At 50.8% G+C, this 22,155-nt stretch overlaps 1 protein-coding gene across 2 annotated transcripts; it reads left to right on the forward strand.

Moving 5' to 3' along the window:
• Positions 1-6,739: 6,739 nt before the first annotated feature.
• On the forward strand, positions 6,740-22,073 carry ccnf (cyclin F). Of its 2 annotated transcripts, none has more exons than XM_056609715.1 (17): positions 6,740-6,994; positions 7,821-7,978; positions 8,400-8,506; positions 8,616-8,683; positions 9,059-9,252; positions 9,636-9,692; positions 10,473-10,577; positions 11,176-11,253; positions 11,875-12,029; positions 13,039-13,203; positions 14,092-14,215; positions 14,779-14,959; positions 15,463-15,550; positions 16,716-16,815; positions 17,109-17,242; positions 17,802-17,965; positions 20,053-22,073. In XM_056609715.1, exons 1-17 carry the CDS (start codon positions 6,982-6,984, stop codon positions 20,616-20,618), a joined length of 2,457 nt encoding a protein of 818 aa, XP_056465690.1. In that variant the 5' UTR covers positions 6,740-6,981; the 3' UTR covers positions 20,619-22,073. The 2 variants fall into 2 exon arrangements, with proteins under 2 accessions (XP_056465690.1, XP_056465699.1); XM_056609724.1 differs by having other exon boundaries at positions 6,746-6,994; positions 9,639-9,692.
• Positions 22,074-22,155: the final 82 nt, after the last annotated feature.

Genomic DNA, 22,155 nt, shown 5'->3' on the forward strand with positions numbered 1-22,155 from the left:
CACACACACACAACTAACACACACACACACACACACACACACACACACACACACATACCTAATACATGCACAAACACGTAGCACACACACACACACACACGCACCAAACACACACACACACACACACCCGTGACAAATACATGGAGGAAAGACCATTTCTCAAACGCAAACACACACACATACACAGAAGGGGGGGAGAGCAGGACAGGACAGGACGGGGGGGGGGGGGAACGCTATGCAGAGCTGCTGTCCGCGTCGGTGCCCGTGTCACCAAGCGCGTCAGTCGCGCCATTCCTCGGGCCCGGGACAGGTGACGGTCCAAGGGGCCGGGAGTGGGCCAGAGCCCGCCACCCGACACCACAACCGAAAGCAGAGCGCGGCGCCGTCCGCCACCCACGTCACCCGCCCGTCCTGGGACACCGCAGCAATGTGCGGGAGAGCTTTTTTTACGCTACACTGCAGCGGAACCCGAGTCCGGACCGAGGGTCTGAGTGACAGCTGCGTGGGACCGGGAGCCCGGACCTGCCCGAGGAGGAGGTGGATGTATGTGTGTGTGTGTGCGTGTTTGTGTGTGTGCGTGTGCGTGCATGCGTGAGCGCATGTGTGCAAATGCGTGTGTGCGTGCACGCGTGCATATCGTTGCATGCATGTGTGTGTGTGTGTGCGTGCACGCGTGTGTGTGTGTGGGTGAATATGTGCGTGCATGTGGGTGTGTACGTGCCAGTCGGGGCAGCAACCCAGGAGAAGCAGTGAGGAACGTAACCGGCCGGACGGCCGTGTTTTGGTGTGGAGCCCAGAGGAAACTCCCCTCACACAAACCAACAAAGTTCTCCTGGCGTCTCTGTTCAGAGCGCCCGGCCAATCAACCGGAGACAGAACACAGCCTCTTTGTTGCCAGGAGCGCACATGCGAGAGGGACAAGGGGAACGAGAGAGAGAGAGAGAGAGGGAGGGAGGGAGCCAGGACTCCCTGTGCTGGCTGTTTTGACCGACCGATTGCCCTCCTAACTATGTATGTGCATTCAGGCCGGCCACTTTGAGGGCGCTGGGAGCTCACCTCGGGCCGCCAGGCCAGGATTACTGAAGGACACTGTCTAAGGGGACATGCCTCTGAGGCCCAAGGCACCATTGACCCTCCCTCCCCCTCCCTCCCTCTCCCTCCCCCCTCTCCTTCTCTCTCTCCAAACCAGTGCCTTGAGCAAGCACACATGGAAAAAGGCTCTATCGCTTGTTCCCCACTTGTTTCCATCTGCACCCGTAAGGCTTGACCTCCGATATCCCTCCCCCATGCTCTCCCTCTCTCTCTCTCTTTCTCTCTCTCTCTCTCTCGCTCTCACTCCCCCCCCCCCCCCCCTCTCTCTCTCTCTCTCTCTCTCTCTCTCTCTCTCTCTCCTCTCTCTCTCTCTCTCTCTCTCTCTCTCTCTCTCTCTCCCTCTATACGTCTCAAATATCTCTCAAAATGTACAGCTTCTGCTGCTCACTCCATCCTCAACAACTTCACACACACACACACACACACACCCATACACAGATACACACACACAAGCCCACACACACTCACACACACTCTCACACACTCAGCATAATGTGCCCTAATGGAAGTGTTGTGGTGTAAATATTCATGAATGACTCGTGCTCTGTGCGGCTCCTGTGTTCCGACGCTACGGTGTGCTTGGTTCGGCGCAGGGGGTCGGTGTGTTTGTCGCTCTGTCTGTGCGTGGAGCCTTCGCTAAACGGTAGCATCTGAGTCACATCGTGCCCGTGCCTCCTCACGCTGTCTCGCTCGGGGTGTGATGGACAACACGTTAAGAGCAGGGAATCTAAATCAGAGCAGATCCATGTCAGGGGTCGCCCTCACGCCGAGACCTACTCTCCTCGAAAGCTTTTAGTGTGAGTGCGTGGTATGGGCCCTGGCCCCCCGGTAACAACACGATCCGCAGCTGCCTGCAATACGATGTCTATGCATACACTGAGAGGGCAGTGGTCAACCTCGCGCCCCTGGCAGACACACAGTGGGCCTGCTGGCAACTAGAGGACGCGGCCACTGCCTCTCAGGCTCCAAGGTGTTGGAGCCCCGCTGTAGCCTGGCCTAATGGTATGCTGTTTGTGTTTGCTCACATGCATCATTATGTCCCTGAGTCAAACCCTGTCGTGGTTTTTGCTGCAACAAGTGGTCGGGAGAGAGAGAGAGAGAGAGAGAGAGAGAGAGAGAGAGAGAGAGAGAGAGAGAGAGAGAGACGCGCTCGTAAACAGGAGAGTAGTGCCAGGTGTTGATCGTCGGGGAGGGGTGCGGCGGGTGGGTGATTGCTGCGCCCGTCGCGCCACACAATTATTCACGGGGGGAGGCGAAATACGCCGCTCCGGAAGGAGCGATGAAAATGTCCAATCTAAGGCCGCAGAGTGATCTCTCACTGCTGGGATCCAAGATCCACAAGGCGAGCCCCGTGTCCTCCGCTGTGGTCTAATCATGATGAGGCTAAGCTTTGTCCATGTGTGTGTAAACCGTGCTGCTGTAGCTCGCTCCCCCGGCCGCAATCAATAAAAGATCTCCCCATCTGGGTTTCATTTGAGGTGACTATCACGGGGAGTGCAGACGACGTTCAGAGCGTTGTGTCGTTAGCTCGGTAGCTCGGTATCTGCCATGGAGGAAGGCCCGTGGCGGAAGGGCCCGGAGGAAGGGGCTCGTCTGAGTGCCTCACTGTGAGTCTTAGTCATGCCTCGGTTTTTCTCTCCCCACCGCCTCAGGCTGCCGACACAGCGTGGCTCTGTAGCTCTGTCGCTCGCGGGTCGGATTAGAGCCCGTTATGTAGACGATGCTAGACAAGGTGCCTTGACGTGAGCCAGTGCCTGAGTTTACCCCACTGAAGACTAATCCCGAGCCCCCGCACCACTTAGATTCCTGCAGCGTCTCCCAGCCTGTAATCCATCAGGATTTCTCCTTCCTGTCTGAACGGGCTGGCCTCCGGTCCCAGATGTCGAGATGCCGGAGCAGACGGGAGATAGATTGAGGAAGAGGGACAGAGAAAGAGTGAAGAGGAGGAGGGGAGCTCAGGTGGGGGATGAAAAGGATAAGGGTGGGGGGGGTGGGGAGGGGGGGGGCAGGAGGGTAATCTCATTGACAGAAGCCGAGCACAATATGCTAGCAACGTGTGTGGAATCCACACATATGCGAACACACACACACACACACACCACACCACACACACACACACACACACACACACACACACACACACACACACACACACACTCACACTCACACACACACACACACAAAAGGGATACAATGGAACCGTTTTATTTTGGCCTGTGTAGTGACACACATGTCCCCCACAGTGCGTTTGTGCCTGCGTGCGTACGTGCTTGTGCATGTGTGCGTGTATGTGTGTGTATGTGTGTGTCTGTGTGTGTGTGTGTGAGCATGTGTGCATGTATGTGTGTGCGTGTATGTGTGTGTGTGTACGTGTGTGTGTGTGTGTGTCTGTGTGCATGTGTGCGTGTGCGTGTGTGTGTAGATGTGTGCGTGTACGTGTGTGTATACAGTTGTGCGGACGCCACAGAGACCAGGCTCTTACGTAAGCTCAGAATGGGTTCCTGTAAGACCCTCGGGAGCGTCACGGGTCAGGTGACCGCCCTTTGTTTATGTAGATGTGAGGTCTCCCTTCTGCGCCCCGCCCCGGAGGAACGACCTATGGGAAAATCTACCTCTGCTCTTGTGTGATGATGGGTGTCTGTCTGCGTGCGTCACACGGGCCACGCGCCAGCCTCCTTTGACTCACTGATGCTTTTATCGGTCACCGCTTCGCTGCGTGACTCAGAATGTGTTGTTTTGTTTGTTTTGTCCGCCTTGTACTATGTTTTCGGTGATGTACATAGAGTATTTTATATTTTTACTGTGTGTTTATACTCATATCTGAATGTATTTTAATTGTCGTATTAAACAAATGTCACACCGCTGTCTCGGGTTTTCGGCTTCTTCTGAGTTCAGAGTTCACCTAGCCTCTGCCCCCCCCCCCACCACCACCACCACCACCACCACCACCACCACACCCCTCCCTCATGATTAATACTATTGCCCAACCCCCCCCCCCCCACACACACACACACACACACACACACACACCTACAGGAACCACTTTTAAATTAAAAACAATACTTTACGTTGTGTTTTCCCCTTGGTCTCCAAAGTTCTATCAAACACTGGCACCATTGTTCCCCGAGCTGTCGTCGTGCTGGGAGAAGGATAGTGTTCTCCCGGCGTGGCTCAGAGTCTCGCTGAGGGGGCTCTGCACTCAGAGGTGCAGACGTATCGACCGCGGGGCGCGGACACAGAGAGAGAGCTGGAGGACAGGATCCATCTGGGGAACAGCGGTTCGGTCGCGCCACCGCGGAACAAAGCCTCGGTTCCGGTCGGGAATGAGACCCACGTGGAGAGTTAGTCATTCTCAAGGCTGTAGAACCCGGGCTGTCAGTGGCGACGGCATGGGATTCGTTCAAATATCCGCAGGCAATAAAGCTGTGGTCCTCGTTTGGTTCGTGAGCAGCTAAACCAACACACACACACACGTTGCATACGGATAATAAAATACTCTGAAAATAAAGCGCTCCGTCTGTCTGAGAGGTCACTGTCTGTTGTTGTCTTCACACACTGATGCCTGTTCCCCCAGATGGTGTTAAGTCTAATTAACCCTCCATATTTAATCAAGCTCATGTATTATCAATCTGTTTGCAATGGAGAGACCTTGCAGTCCGCCAGGCCTGACTTGCAAATCCAAAGTAAAGCTACGTTGTAATTACACCACGTTACTATTGTATAACACGTCAAAGACTTCGTTATTGCCTCCTCATCACGTATATTTAACGACTTCCTTGATTCAAGCACGAGGATAGGGGCTGGCTGCACAGAACGTGGTATTAATGAAGGCACAAACAGGAAGGCATGGATTGCAGAGGAAGGAACAATATCTCTATGTTTAAGAGGGGATTTGCCAACGTCTCTCAACGTGATGGGTAATTGGTCTCCTGGGACGAAGGCCTGTGGATAAATAGTGTACATTGAATAACGCTTGATTCCTCTGGTATGGCGACAGTTATCTCCAGATGCACCGAACAGCACTATTTTACAGAGCTGTCTTTTACACGAAAACCACAAGGTGGAGTTTCGTGATTTTATAATCGGTTTTTTTCATAACATAAATTCATAATAGTTTTTTTCATAATATAATTTCATAATAGTTTCATCGTCAATTTGGATTACATCTGCGTCACTTCTTTTTTTTAATGACATATTTTTATGGTCTTTTAGTGCTGTGGAGAGAGACGGGGGAGTGGGTGACGAATAGAGGGAGTGACATGCACCACACGGAGCCAGGTGGGGACCGAAACCGGGCCGATTCAAGGCGTAGGCTGCCGGCGACCTGAAGCGCTCATTAGCGGGCTGAGCGACCGTGACGCCATCAGACAGCCTCGATCAAAACCACGACGAGAAACTGAGAACAATCACAGACCAAAATGAGTATCGGAGCGCCTAACTGCAGAATCTCTCACTGCTAATACCAGAAACCACTGCTGTGCCGCTGTGGGAATATCAAAATAAAGGTTCGATTTGATTTGAGTTTTTTTACTTGAGTAGCCTAGTAGTAAGCCTAGTGGTGCATAATCACGTATGGTATTACTGACTGCTACTTACAGGCTTTATCAGTAGCAATTGAACTTAAAATAAATGTTTAGTATAGTTACAACTTAAATTAATCAGTTTTAAACATTAAACATGTATATGTATTTACTGTTGAAGCCACACACTGCTTACACCACAGCTATGGCAGTGTGAGACGTGTTTATCCTTTGTCGTAAAAGTGCATTGCTCAGCAGGACCTTATTCTTACACAATAGACCTTTGATTAGTGGCTTTTACAACGCAACAATTGGTGAAAAGTAGGCTACATCAAATCAGCTTAACCACGGGGCTTTTTTTTTAAAACCCTCGGGAGCGTGACGGCTCAGGTGACCGCCCTTTGTTTATGTAGATGTGAGGGCTTTTATTACACATCCAATCAGCGGTAGACAGATAGGTCCCCATCAATTATCCTTGATCATGTTATTAACACACTTTCAACCAGAGGATAAGGGTTAAAACATGCAGATGGAAAATATTGCATTATTTTTTAACAGATAGGCTAAACATATATATATAGATACATCAAAAATACAATGATAAAATCAATACAATCAATGTCTCATTTTTATATATTCCATCTTATTCATCCGGACCGCTTTACATTTCTCTAAGGTTTGCTATTTAAATCTTCCTGATTTTATTCAATGTCTATACCATAGATATATATAAATGTAATGTATAATTTATTTTACCATGTAGACCGTAAAGAGTGAGTTTTATTTTGGGTACTGTTCCTTTAAATACAGTACCTTTAAAATTTGGTTTCTACTGAACTACACGTCCCATGAGTCACAGCGATGGGCGGCACCGCAGATGTGTTTTAAACACGTCGACCAATCAAACGCATCGAGTCTGGAGCGCGTACTTCGAAATACTCGTTTGTCATCCTATAGCCATTACTTATTTCAAAGTTGCTCAAAACCAGCCAATCCGTGGTGTTATTTAACATTGTGACCAATCCGGTGCCTGCTTGGTCGTAGTGAGGCGTGACCCTGAGAGGCCAATAGCGTGGCTGCTTTGGTTCAAATGCGGGGCGCGGGCGGGTCTAAGGCGGAATGGGGGCGGGTCCTTGAAGCGTGTCTACATTTGAACTGCTGCCTACAGTCTTACTACTTTACAGGCAGACTCTACACACTAAAACCACAAGTAATCCTAAAGCTGAGTTAAAAATACGGATGTCATAACATTCGGTGGATCCAAACACTGTAGTTGAAATTAATATCGGCGTAATTTGAATCATTCTAAGCGGGATCGAGAAGGACCAGAGACGACCACGATCCCAGATCAGAGATCCCTCCAAGTGAAATGAAAGCGGGCGGTAAGCAATCATTCAAATAATGTTAGTTATTCACAATAAACAGTGAATAACATGTAAACACTCTTATGTATACACATATATGAAGTATTATTGCACGTTTGGCTGTGGTTTGTGTGCGTTGCGTTGAGTTATGTGTTTGGTTTGTCAACACCGATGGTTAGCAGTGACTTGGCTGGTTTGCCTGGTCAAGCAAGTTGAAGTTAAAAGTGGCTTTCTTTATATTACCCGAAAATAGGTCGTCTGCCTTGGCTTTTTTATGCTCCATAATAAAAAGTCAATGACAAACGCCTGAAGGGTGAGGACCTCTTGAGATGCCCCATTCGAGGGGAGGTTAGGCAACAGGAGGGAAATTGTGGCGCTCATTTCCCTCACTGTCCACTCTTTAGTTGTGTTTCTCTAGGCTGCCTGGTGTAGCATGGTTAATATGCACATCGACTATGTTATATATATATATGTATGAGAGTGTGTAGTCATTTGAATTGGTGGGTCAAATTATTCATTCAACGATTTGGGTCGTATCACCCATGGGCTGATAAGCTGATTCAAATGGTAGCTGTTGCCTCCACCGAGGCTAGGCTACCTGCTGGTTTACATCATCTACTGTAACAGTGAATGAATGGAAGTGGCTAATGTTTTTGTCACTTAGGATTCACCAATATATAGTATATATCTATATATATCATCAGCTTAGCGCATTTGACTGCTGAATAGTTCATGTGTTATCGCTCGAATCAAAGATGGCGATTTTCTGCAGTGCTTAAACCCATAGTTACCCATGGCTTTCCTCTTGCTCCGATGTTAATTATTGTGTTTTGGTTGTTTCCAGTCGTCCACTGTCGTTGCTCCAAATGCTTCTCCATCCCGACCGCGAGGAAGAGGGTCCGCAGGCGAGCTGAGGCCCAGACGCTGCTGTCCCTCCCAGAGGAGGTGCTGCTCTGCGTCCTCCAGTGCCTCTCCGCCGAGGACCTGCTGGCTGTCCGGGCAGTGAGTACACACAGGGACACACACGTGTGCACACACGCACCCGGACACACAGGGACATACACACACACAAGGACATGGACACAAACACAAGGACATACACACAAGGACACACACACACACACACAAGGACACACATGCTCATGGACACACACACGCTCACACACACACACACACACACACACACACACACACACACACACACACACACACACACACACACACACACACACACACACACACACACACACACACACACACACACACACACACACACAGATGGACACACTTTGACAAGTATCCACTACATGTGGCACACACAGACGACCTCACGATATTTACTTTCCACACACACACACAACCCTCTGCGACCACCTGATCCCCTGACTTCAGCGGAGTGTAACTTGGCTGACGTCTGCCCCAGGTCCACTCCCAGCTGAAGGACATCGTCGACAACCACTCCAGCGTTTGGGCCCGGGTCAGCTTCCGGGACACCTGGCCGGACCCCAAAAGTGTCTGGCTGTTTGAAAGGTTAGTTCTTTAATAATATAAAATAATTACAATATGTGTACTTGTCTTTGCTACAATATTGTACGGTGATCCTGTTTTGACATGCCATTCTCTTTCTTTCCCCCACCAGAGCCGCGGAGAAGGGGAACTTTGAAGCCGCGGTGAAGCTGGGGATCGCCTATTTGTACAACGAAGGACGTAAGTAGGGATGCACCGAATATTCGGCCACCGAAAATGGCCCAAAACATAATGTTCGGTTTCGGCCGAAGGAGTAAAAAGGCCGAAAATAATACACCGAACATTTTTATTTTTTATTTAAAAAAAATATATATATATTGTTTTACTCATTTATTACAAGACAAAAAAGGTTTTAAAGGACATTTAATTGTTTGATTCATGCAATGGTGAAAAAATAAAGCAAAATGAATGAAAAACAGCAAAAGCCACATTCGGTTTCGGTTTCGGCCAAGAATTTTCATTTCGATGCATCCCTAGACGTAAGTCACCCCCCCCCCCGAGAGGGACGCCGTTTCTCACTCTGCTCGTTCTGCTTCTGCCCCCCCAACCCCCCAGCGCTGAAGTGCGACGAGGGGCAGGCGGATGTGTGCGGCCGCAAGGCGTCCCACTACTTCAGCCTGGCGGAGGCGCTGCACCCTGCCGCCACGGACCCCTTCACCTGGGTGTTCATCCGCCCGCCCTGGTCCCTGGTGGGCAGCTGCTGCAAGGCCGTGGTCTTCCACCGCCTCAAGGCCCAGTGCGAAGCGAGTGTGAGTACTTTGAACGGGGGGGGGGGGCAACATGACGTTAATACCAGGGAATACTTGGCTGTTTGCTGCACAGGCCAGTCACAGAGCTACTTTGATACCAATTCACTATGGTTTGCGTGTTATGATTAATTCAATTTAATTTCTTATTTATTGATCATCACTTGTCTTCTCATCGTGATAAGCATGACCTGTGTCGACGTCCACAGTTTTTTCTAATCACAAATTCTTCGAATTTGCCTGCGACTTACCTTAAATCGGAAACTTAAGACCCTAAGACCCAATGAGTCCATGACGGACCACGGCGTGGTGTCTTTGGTTGTTTCCACGGAGGCTGTGTGTGGGAACAGGGCTCTAATGTGACTGTGTTCTCGTTTGTTGTTTAGCAGGAGAAGAAGGGGCCACTGCTGCACTCCCTGGCCAGAGTCCTGCTGTGCTTTGACGTGAGTGTGACTACAGCGTGACTACAGTGTGACTACAGTGTGACTACAGTGTGACTACAGCGTGACTACAGTGTGACTACAGTGTGACTACAGTCACTACAGCGTGACTACAGTGTGACTACAGTCACTACAGTGTGACTACAGTGCTACTTGGGCTGGGCGATAATCAAAGTTTGATCGCGATTTTGATTTTAGCGTCAAACGATCACAAAATGAACACAATCGAGTCTTCGATTTATTATTTATTTATTTTATTTTTTATGGTTATTTTAATGTTTTATAGAAAGGGCAGAACAGCTGGATACATATGTTCATCATTTTAGATTGGAACATTTTATTTTTTTTACCATTTAGTGTATTTCTTTAAGGCAAAATTTAAAAATTCTCAGTTCCAAAAAAAAATCCGGAGAGACATGCTGAATAAATAACCGTTTTCAACTCAAAAATAATCGTTTGAATAATCTTGATTTCAATATTGACCAGAATAATCGTGATTATGATTCTTCCCATAATTGAGCAGCCCTAGTGTGACTACAGTGTAACTACAGTGTAACTACAGTGCTACTACAAGCTGAACAACACGGCTAGGCTCGGACAATGGCTGCAGGCCCTGGGCGTGGACAATACTTGCTTGTAGTTTTCTGTCATGAGTTCAGCTCGGCAGTGGCTGAGGGAGTTGATGTAGTACATGGCTGCCCCCCTCTTTCTGACGACGTGACACCCGGACGTTGTGTCCATTGAAAGGGAACCGTTCATTAAACCGTGTGTGTCTTCCCCCAGGACGAGGAGATGCACACGGGGGCGTTGGCCATGCTGAAGGAGTCCGCCCAGGCCGGCTGCCTCCAGAGCTCCTACCTCCTGTGGGATCAGAACTACAAGGCGTCGGTGAGTTTGAATCCCCTCCCAGACCTCCGTGCGTCCTTCTCCGTCAGCAGCACCACGGCCTGGACCAGGTCTGGGTCAGGGTTTGGCTTTTAACTCGGCAGGTAGAGCGGGTTCACTGGTAACCAGAAGGTTGCTAGTTCAATCCCCCGCTCTTCCGGCTTTGAATAAATCTGTATTCTGCATTTGCAAAAGGCCCTTAAATGTAAATATGTATTAATGTGAAGGTCTAACACAGAGGCCGAGGCCTGTAGATGTAGGGTCACTCGCATGAAAGGAAAATAATCCCAGACGGCAGTAGGGATCAGAAGGGGCCTCCGTTTAAAATAATTCAAATTTATTCCTCAGCATTACTGCTTCGCGTTGTGCTTTGTCACGACCCCATACGTTAAAAAAAAGAACTGCAGAGGTGTCAGCTGAAATTCTACCGCACACAAAAGTGTTTCACTTAGTATTCCTCCCGGGATATTTTCCTCCTCACCGTTGCGCTTCCGTTTTTTCTGCTTGTGATACGCAGGGCCTGTTATTCCCCGTGTGCGTGTGTCCTGTGTTCTAAAACGCTGTCTCATCCTGTGTGTGTGTGTCCCGTGTTCTGTCTCAGATGTCAGACCCGGGCCGGTTCCTGCAGTCTGTTCGAACGCTCCGTGACTACGCTGCCAAAGGCTGCTGGGAGGCACAGGTGGGTGCCGGGGGGGGGCAGATGGCTGTTTGGTTTGGCCCATTACACCGGGGGCCGTGTAATGGAGGGGGGAGGCGGGGGGAGGCGGGGGGAGGCGGGGGTGTGGATTCTGTTGTTGATTCTCTTTATTTATGCACCAGCGCTGTTTTTCATCCCCGCTCGGACATTTGTCGTTAAAAATATGTTGAGGAGCTGGAAATGGTCGGCGGGCAGAATAACGAGTTCCGGCCCCTCTCTCTGCTCCAGTCCCCTGCCTGTTCGTCTGCCCCTCTCTAATGGGGGTTTGAACGGGGACTCGTCGGAGGGTCCCCTAATGCAGACGGCCCATGTGCAATTACTGCACTAGTCGATGATGTTGTTGACGGTCGTGACAGCCCCTACTTGGAACCACTTTTTTTGGGAAACCGATGGGGTTCCAAGTATGGCTGCGACGATTTATCAACCGGCTAATGGTCGAGCTAATTTAGTTCTCTCAGGGGGGTGTTTTTATGTTTATTTAAGTTAGGTTTGCCGAAATTGGCACCAAATCGACAGGAAAATAAGAATCCTGGGGTGCATTTGGAGTGAGCGTCATCCCTCCGTGTGGTGTCGGAGCCGTGACGCTTGCCCCTCCGTCCCCAGCTGTCCCTGGCCAAGGTGTGTCTGAACGGGAACCCCCTGGGCCTGGAGGGCAAGGCCTGCGTGGAGCAGGTGGCCCAGTTCTTCAGCTCCTCCCCGCACACGCCCCGGCCCCGCGCCGCCGAGACGCTGAGGAGGGGCATCAAGGACACCATGAGGTGGGTAACAGGGGGGCATCAAGGACACCATGAAGAGGGTAACGGGGGCATCAAGGACACCATGAGGAGGGTAACAGGGGGGCATCAAGGACACCATGAGGAGGGTAACGGGGGCATCAAGGACACCATGAGGAGGGTAATGGGGGGCATGAAGGACACCATGAGGTGGGTAACAGGGGGCATCAAGGACACCTTGATGTGTCCTCAGAACTAGGTCATGTATACTTGAGTATATATCGGAGGAATTTCCGATACTGTTAACGGTATCGGAACCACTGAGTTTTAAATACTTGCTTTGGAGGATCCAACCATGGATGATAGTTTGCAGTGTTTCATTTTGTTGGATGATTCATGCAAACGTTGTGGGCGGGCATATGGCCACGGTATTGTAGAGGAAGCCCCCGTCAGTCTCTGTGTTACTCTTGATAACTGGCAGCACTGCACGCAGCCAATGCGAGAATTCAGGTGTGGGGGCGTGCCAAATGCAATACGTTTTCACATAATTATTGTCATTAGAGGAACGTTGTTGAAAAAAAATACAGACAGGAAGATGGTGTTGTCTTCTATGGAAGATGAGAAACGAATGACGACACTGTAGGTGGCATCAGCTCTAATATGGCTGTTGGACTGAGGGGGGAAAGGAAGGAATAATAGATAGAAAAAAGAGGTGACTCGATAATAGAGATCACATTTTTGATTGTGTCGAACAGAAGCGACCGTGTTATTAAAACCCAGATGACGGGGATGGCTACAAATCGCAGACCGAAGACTGTTTGTGCGAACGCTAATGCCAAACGAAAGTGTGCTCCTGTGTTGTTTGTTATTATCTTATGCCTTATTTCTTTTCTTTCAAATGATGTGAAAACGAAACTAGCGACGATTGGATGAAATCTAAATTTCATCCAAAAACATGGACTTGATATGGATGTCTTCGCCTTCCGTTGGGTCACCCTGTGCCCACGCACCCTGCGCCCGGTTTAACCCCCCTCCCCCCCCCCCCCTGCGGCAGGTACATCCTGGTGGACTGGCTGGTGGAGGTGACCACCATGAAGAGCCTGTCCAGCCTGACGCTGCAGGTGACGGTGGGCTGCGTGGACCGCTACCTGGCCCGGCGCTCAGTCCCCAAGGCCCGGCTCCAGCTGCTGGGCATCGCCTGCATGGTGGTCTGCACCCGGTGAGGCCCCCCGCCGCACTAGAAGAAGAATGATAACAACGCATTTTATTATAAAAAAGCGCCTTTCAGGATAACCACGGGCGCTGTACAAAGAAGATCCATGAAGTCAATACATGTAGTCACGCAGTCAGGGGCACTATGGACTTAATACACTCAGAGAGGGACAGTCAGAGAGCAAGCGACTGGGGGGGGGGGATGGGGCAGACACTAGAGTGGTCGGACCGGGGGGGGGGGGGGGGGGGGGGGGGAGACACAAGAGTGGTCGGACCGGGGGGGGGGGGGGAGAGACACTAGAGTGGTCGGACTGGGAGGGGGGGGGGGCAGACACTAGAGTGGTCGGACCAGGGGGGGGAAGAGTCACTAGAGTCTGGTCGGACTGGGGGGGGGGGGGGGGGGGGGGGGGGGCAGACACTAGAGTGGTTGGACCAGGGGGGGGGCAGACACTAGAGTGGTCGGACCAGGGGTGGGGGGGGGGAAGAGTCACTAGAGTCTGGTCGGACTGTGGGGGGGTTGGTACTGTACTGAGTAGACCATCCTTTAGGTGTTTAGGATGGTCTTTATTGCTTTGGACTATCGACACCCTTCTTGCTTTACGTAACGCATGTTCTGAATTTGAATAATATTATTCCAATTATTACTATTTATTTTTTTCATTATTCTATTTCTGCCCGTTAACTGGCAGCGAGCTCGAGGACTTTCGGTCCGGGAGGTTTTGAAACGTGTCTCTTTCTAATTTAAAGTTGGCAGATCTTCTGTTGCTGGGACAGTAGTTCAATAATGTTGTTTGTTGCCGTTTGCTGCTCTTTTTTCCGTGCCAGCTGTCCATGCACACCGAGGTTGGCCCAGTCACCAGACTCACTGTTTGTTTGCCGCCCGTTCCACCACCAGGTACACGAGTCGGGACATCCTGACCATCCGCGAGGCCGTCTGGCTCACGGACAACACCTACAAGTATGAGGACCTGGTGCGCATGATGGGCGAGGTCATGGCCGTGCTGGAGGGAAAGATCAGGGTGAGTTTCAACGTCGCCGTTTTGTTCGCGAGTCGCTCCCACAAAAACAGCTCAGGAGTCGCGGTTAAGACCTCTGCGATTTATGCATAAAACCAGCTTCACTTTCCCTGTGATGCACGCCTGTCTTCCAGCTCTGGTTAGAGGGACTGTGTAGGAACGGTTCATGCATGAATCACTTTATATTGCCATTCTATAAACAGCCTGTGGGCTGTTTACTCGGGGAAATGGGAAGAAAGTGACGTCCGAGCGAGTGTGAATTGCAAAAAACATATTTATATATAGTTTTTATCTACAGTTTTATATATAGTTTCAGAACTTTATAATCTGTGCATTTTATGTCCATAATGTCCACCAGTCCTTTTTTCTGTTTATTTAGGATAATAACTAATATTCGTACACGTTGTGCAGCTTTTGTCGTGTGATTTGTTTGCGTTTCCATCTACGGACAAATCGGATCTGTTTTCTAAAATGGCCGCCGACCTAAACCTGCGCTAATCCCTCCCAGTGTTTGTGTATCAGTTGGTGACGGCGTCACTGACCTCTGACCCCCTCCCTCCCTCCAGACGCCCATGCTGCTGGACTACGGCAAGGTGCTGCTGTACCTGCTGCACCTGGAGTGGCGCACCGTGCACCTCTTCAAGTACGTCTGCGAGCTGTCGCTGCTGCACTCGGCCTTCGCCACGGCGCCGCCCGCCAAGCTGGCCTGTGCCGTGCTGCTGCTGTCCCGGGCGCTGCATCACTACGGTAACGCAACCTTCAGAACCCCGCCCCTGAACCACCCGACCCGTGTCCACCCTGACCTCACCTGTGTTGAGGTCGGGTTGCTAGATTAGTACCTGGCATCGTGTAGCGTCTTATCCTAGCTATCTTTGTTGTTTACAGGGAATGGGTTAACCTAGCGATCGTGCTTGGCACCAGTGTTGTCAGATCGGGGCCAGATTCCCAGCCCAATCTGGCCACCAGTGTTCCCTTGCTGCTGCCAAATTGGGAAGGAAACCTGGCCCAATCTGGCAACACTGCTTGGCACTTGGTTCTATAAACATCCTTACTGTACAGACAGCGATATATTGTTGTTTCTTCTCCTTCTTCTGACAAATGTACTTTGTAAGTTGTCAAGTCGCACTGGATAAATGTCCATTTAAATGTAACTCAGTAGGGGGGGTTTGCTACACCCAATGTTCCGACAACATGCAGAAGGTCTTCTGTTCCCCCGGTGTAACCTCCTCCTCGTCCGTCTGTCCGTACAGCTCCCGTTTGGCCCAGACAGATGGTCGAATACACGAGCTTCTCCAAACAAGACCTCACCACATACGCTCTGCAACTCTACGTCAAATGGTGAATACATTCTCCTTCTTATGGTCTGGTCCGGTTCCAAAACGATACAACCGCACACACACACGGACCAAAGTGTGTGTGTGTGTGTGTGTGTGTGTGTGTGTGTGTGTGTGTGTGTGTGTGTGTGTGTGTGTGTGTGTGTGTGTGTGTGTGTGTGTGTGTGTGTGTGTGTGTGTGTGTGTGTGTGTGTGTGTGTGGTCTTCGCCGCCGCCGTGTTCAAGTCATTCATTAGTTCCTTGATTCGTGCACTTGAGGTCCCGGCAGTCTGCCGTGCAGAGGACTTGAGCTGTGTGGGTGTGTAGGAGGTGACGAGAGAGAGCTGTCTGCCCTCCACGGTCTCTCTGAAGATGAACGCGCGGAGGCACTTCTCATTATTACTTAATGCCAAACTCTAACTGCTTGGATGATTTGTCTTTTTATGTTTTGTGAGGGATATTTTCAGCAGTACCTCAGAGATGCGGTAGTAATGGTTTTATATTTAAATGTTTTGTAAGGAACCCCCCCCCCCCCCCCCAATTCTGCTGGTTTTATTCTGCTACCTGCCAGTAGCCAAGATCTTGTGTTGTGCTCATTTCACTGTCTTCCACCCCGGTCGACCGGCTTTGACTGGTTTTTATTTAAGATGCAATAATAAGCCATTTATAATGTGACATTAAATGACCTTTCTGTGCCGTGAATGGACAGGCACGTCTGCCTCCTGGGTATGTGGCTGCTTGTCTGCGTTTCTCTGTGTGTATTTCTGTCCAAACGGATCCCTAAATGGGTCGTACCAGTCGGCGGCTGGATGAATCACATATTGGCGCAGGTCGCCAAATGGAGAAATAACAAGATTTTCCATTTTTTATGTCATTATAAATATTTCATGGGCTTGTGTAGAAGGTAACAGTTCTGCTCCTCCCCCCCCCCCCCCCCTAAACCTCCGCTTTCCCGGGTGAAGCTCGATTTGGTAGATTCAGTTTCTTTTCTCTCCGCCAAATAATGAAGAGTGAATCTCTGTGGGCGGACAGGTTTTGTTCTTCGTGACGTGCAACGTTTGAAACGCGTCCAACGTTGGTTCCTCCCGTCGTTCCTCAGCCTCACCCCTCCCTCTAACCCTTTGGTCTCTCCCCATCCTCCCTAGCTTCACCCGTCTCTCTAACTCTTTGGTGTCTCCCGCTCTCCCCAGTTTCAGTCCCGACGTTCCCAAGGACTACCGCCACGTCTCCCTGACCGCCGTCAAGCAGCGCTTCGACGACGAGGCGTACCAACAGATCAGCCTGGAGAAGGTATTGGACCCCCCCCCCCCCCCCTCCCTTTTTATTAGCAAGGAAGAAATCTAGAGAAGGAACGCAGAGTAGGGGATCCCTCCTTTCATGGGATCAGGTGTGCAACGGTTGCCATTGCATACATACACGCATGCATGCATTAATGCATGCATGCGTACAATGCATACATGCATGGGTTCCGGCGAGTCCCAGCCAGTCGCATCCAGTTGCAGTCAACGCAAAACGACACACCGTGCACGCACTTGGACCGCCGTGCCTCACTGTGCCCCTTCTCTGACCCCCCCCCCCCCCAGGTGGTGGACTTCCGGGAGCTGTGTCAGATCCTGGAGGTGCCGGAGGTGGAGCCCCCCATGGACCCCCCCAGCCCCACCGGCTCCCCGGCCGACATCCACACCTTCCTCTGCTCGCCCTCCAGCAACAACAAAAGGTTGGCCCCGCCCCCCTCAGCACCAGCTGCCCCGCCCCCCCCCAGCACCAGCTGCCCCGCCCCCCCCCCTCCAGCCCTCTGTTGGGGACTCCAAAGCCCGGTTTATTATTCTGCAGGGACGGCGCGCCCACGGGCGTCAACAGGGTCGGCTTAGCTCAGGGGGTAGAGCGGTTGCCGAAAGGTTGCTAGTTCGATCCCCGGCTCCTCCTGGCTGAGGGCTGATGTGTCCCTGAGCGAGACACTTAACCCTGAACTGCTCCTGACGAGCTGGCTGTCGCCTTGCATGCTCGACTCTGCCTCTCCCCTCCTTCCCCCTTGCTCTCCTCTCCTCCCACCTGCTCTCCTCTCCTCCCTCTCCTCCCCCCTGCTCTCCTCTCCTCCCCCCTGCTCCTCCTCTCCTCCCCCCCTGCCCTCCTTCCTGCGGGCTGTGTTACTGTTGGCTCTGCGGCCGACTCTGTCCATACGGTGTTTGTTGTGCGATCGTTAGGCAGTGACTCACCGCAGCCCACTGTGTCTCCCCCTCCCTCCCCCCCTCTCTCTCCCCCCCCCCCCCTCCCAGGAGAAAGGATGACGACCTGCAGGCGGACCGGGGCACGCCCACTGCCGAGCTGTCCCCCCAGGAGGAGACCTTGCTGGGGGAGATGCTGGACTGGAGCCTGGACGCGTCCGGCTCCGGCTACGAGGGGGACCTGGAGGAGAGCGAGCTGGAGAGGGACGGAGAGGGTGAGTCTTTTATACCGGGGGCCCGGGGCCCTCTGGGGCTGATGACGCCGTGGGCACAGTGTTGAATAATAACACTAAAGGGCCCTTGTTTGTTATTCACTGTAAAAGGTCACTCTTGGCTACACAGCATGGACCAGTCCTTTTTATATACAAAAAAATAAATAGACATATAAAGTGACAGTGTGTACGATTTACTAATATATATTTATTATACCTTTTCCCGTCAAATGATCTGCAGTACATGCCGACTATAGCTCAGAGTAGCACCGATCCCATACATTTGAATTTCCCCCTATTACCTGATAAGTTAACCGCCCCAAAATAGATTCTACTCCCGGCCTGCAGGGGGCGTGGTTGCCCCGTGTGGATCGACCCTAAGCTCTCGTCGAGCGTGGTTGCCGTGGTAGCTCAGCGGGGCCCCCCCCTGCTGTCCCTGTTCTTTTACGGGGACCGCTCTCCTCACGTTCCACATCGGGGAGTTGGATATCCCGAGAGGGGTGTTGGGTTGTTACTGGACGAGCGGGAGTCTGCCTCCCCGCCCGGGGGTGGTCTGTTTACGTCCTGTCCTGTGAGGGGCGGTGGGCGGTGGGGGGGGGGGGGGGGGGGGGGAGTCGATCGATCCGTCGATCGATCCTCTTTTTAATTTGTCTCTCTGCAGATGTCTGCGTCGTAGTCATTAGGCTTCTCCCCATGACCACATCTCTCGGGAAGGCCTGTCTGCGATGCCCCCTGATTAGGAGGGGTCCCCAGTCCACTGTTATGATGTGGGGGGGGGGGGGGGGGGCAGGATGACCAGCGCTGCATGAGTCAGCCGGCTGTCACCGGATGAGCTCATTGGTACAGATAACATTAAGATGGTAATGCGCCCCCGATCGAATACAATGGCGTTGCCCCCCCCTCCCGGTGGACGCCATTATACCCAGATGACGGCTCTGTCTGCAGGTCATTTCCTTTCCTCTGTACGCCCATGAAGACGAGTTCTGCTGGACCAATTACAGGCCGAGGCGATGAAGGGATAGCGGACTCGCTGCCCTCCACACACAGACCGACGGCTCATGTTTTAAACAGTGTGACCGTATCTCCACCGACGCCGTATTAATTTACAAATTAAGGTCGTGCCGTCCTCTTTTCCCCTAATTCTGCTCATCTTCTAGTGTTGGGATTAGCGCAACACTGCCACCTACGGTCAGCAGCCACACGCCACCGACTGCCTTCCATATCCATAGTCTGTCGACGATTGAGAGATGCTGTGCTTGGATACCTGTTCTCTGGCGCGATAATTAGAGCGATATTTTTATTCATTGCGTAAAGGCTTTTGTTTTTTAAAGTTCAGTGCATTGAAGGACGTTTCTGTTTGCGTGTGACATCGTCCCTTAGATACAAACAAAATCTGTTTGAGCGTGCTTTCGTCCGAGAGCTCACCTGCATAGCCCACCCCTCCTATATGCACTTATGTATGTACGTCCGGGCACTTAAAAATAGGACTTGGGCCTAAAAAAAAAAAAAGTTTGGTTCCTGTTGGTTGTCAGTTGAGGTCATGGGTAGGTAGGGAATTTATTTTATTTTTTTATTTTATTTTTTCCAGCGGCAGCGAATGATAAGTAGGTTGTTTTCATTTAAAAACGAGAGAATGCGCTCATCCTTGTACAGAATGAAGAGGTGCTGTACAAAAACGTAATTATAGTTTACATAAAAAAATTTTTTTACAAAAATAAAAAAAAAATAGATTTTTAAAGCTCATAAAATAATTTGGGTCGCACACAAATGGACAGGGTCGGTCGGAAACCGGAACCAAACAAAAAAATTTTTTAGGCCTTGGCATCGTGTAGCGTCTTATCCTAGCTATCTTTGTTGTGTACGGGGAATGGGTTAACCTAATGATTGTCAGCGCTTGGCACCTGATACTATGAACATCCTTACTGTAACGACGGTGATATATTGTTGTTTCTCTTCCTTCGGTCAATTGTACCTATTGTAAGTCGCTCTGAATAAAAGCTTCTGCTAAACGCCCTGAATGTAAATGAGAAGGTTCACGGCGTTAACCTCGTCTCCCTCTCGTCTTTTTTTTGTTTTTGTTTTTTTATTAGCATCCGTCAACGCCATCAACTTGCACGAGTGGTTTGACGCCGCCGACGGTCCGGACCCCGATCTAGACCGCCGGATGGACCTGGACCTGGACCACTCCCGGGACCAGGGTCCGGACCGCTGCCGGGACCACTGCCGCTCCCTGTCCAGCGCCGAGAACAGCTTCTGTGAAGCGGAGCGAGGCGGCGGGGAGGCGTCGGAGTGCGGCGGTAGCAGCGGCGGCGGCGGCGGTAGCGGCCCGGCCCGGACCCGCAGCCGTTCCCGCGCCCCGCTGCCCTTCTCCCCCCTGGAGCTCCAGAGCTCGGGCTACGCCTCCATCCACTGCTCCAGCTCTTCCCCCACCTGCTCCTACTCCGCCCTCGTCCCCTGCGCCGTCAAAGACTTGCCCGCCGCCGCCGGCGGCCACGGCGGCGCCCACGCCTCCCCGGGCTTCCGTCTCCTGGTGCCCATGCAGCGGCCGGCGGTCTTCTCCTGCAAGCAGGTGAAGAGGAAGAACGCGGCGGCGCACAGCGGGGGGGAGATGGAGGTGGAGGAGGCGGAGAGGGAGGCGGGCTTTCTGAGCCTGTGAACGATCGGCGTATGGCCGCCCCCTCTGGGTTCTCTCCTCGGGGTCGATATGCCGCTGCTCCAGCACTTTCCTGTCCGTCGTGGCTATTTTACTGACGCGCGTCTGCGTGCACTACTCCCTGCCACCGCCAGGAGTTGTATTTAAAAAAAAATAAAAAATTAGCTTTAAGACGGAGAGAGAGAATAAAGATTTTTTAAAAAAAGAGGAAGTGTATTTAAGTAAAACAAAAAGAAAACGTTTGATTTCAGGTCCCATCTTTCACGTCGGGTGTTTTTACTGGTTGGTCGTGTCAGACCTCCTGTTCACCTGGACCACTGTCTCCCAGTCCAACCCCCCCCCCTCTATACTCTGCTGGGAGCCTCCCGGAACAGGACTCTGCTCAGGGGGCCGAGAGGGCCACAGACTAACGCAACACTCTAGCTCGGATAGTTTCAGGCGCATAAAAGGTTTTCGGTTTTTATTTCATGGATCAACTGTGAGAACATGTCATGTATATTTTTATATGTATATATATATTTATATATATATAGATATAGATACATGTATTTTTAAAAAAAAAAGGAAGAAAAAAAAACTAACGCACTGTCGGTATAAAAGAATAACCACTTGTGATATTTTGGGAGATGTTATTAGCAATTTATTATTTTTGAATTTAAAAATGAAATGTATTTTAGCATTTTCAATTGTTGTGTACGTGTGGGACGTTGCTATGTGATCTACTGCCTGCTTCGTCTGCCTCCAAATCTACCTGTAGAGAAGACTGTGAACGTGGTTCTAATGTCTGGGCCGGGCGCTCAGAGCACCTGGAGCTGGAGGTGAAGCGTTGAGGCAGCGTGGCGGAGAACCGCGTCCTCCACACAAAAAAAAAACGTGCGAGTCTTGTTGCACGGCTGAAAGCAGACAAAAAACGCTGTCTGCTAGATGTGAACGCGGCCATGGGTAGACTTGCGAAACGACTCCGCTGTTGTGTTTCTCTGACGCGCCTTAACGACCCGCCCGATCACGCAGCATTCCACGGCCGCGCTGGGCAGGTGGAACCCAAAAAGTGTTGGTTCTGCGATCGGGATTCTCAGTATTTTTCCATAACTTGCAAAGTCCCGGAGAAACGCGTACAGACTGCTGTTGAAACAATCAAATATGAATTAAGGGAATTATGTGGATGTGTTTTACTTGTTCGGAGAAATGGTAGATGTCTAAGCCTTACTTGATGTGGTTATTTGAGTACTGTACTCACTTGAAACTGTTCTTTGCAAATGGTGATGTGACTTTTGTGTAAAAAAGAAGGTTCCTTTAGAAGGTTAGTCTCCTGTGATAAATGTTCATATGTATAGTGGAGACTGAAGCTTGTTTTTTTTTGCTGTATTCCAAAATCTATAAAGTTTAATGTTCACACTTTGTTTTTGTACATTGCTGTCTAGTCTTGATGTGAATACCTAATTATATTACTTTTCAATAAAATTGTTTACATAAATAATAATTCTATTCAATCTTTGTGTAATTCGTTTTTACCAATATTTTTGCAGACGCATAATAACCA

Source organism: Gadus chalcogrammus, chromosome 2 (genome assembly GCF_026213295.1).
Source record: "Gadus chalcogrammus isolate NIFS_2021 chromosome 2, NIFS_Gcha_1.0, whole genome shotgun sequence".
NCBI lineage: Eukaryota > Metazoa > Chordata > Actinopteri > Gadiformes > Gadidae > Gadus > Gadus chalcogrammus.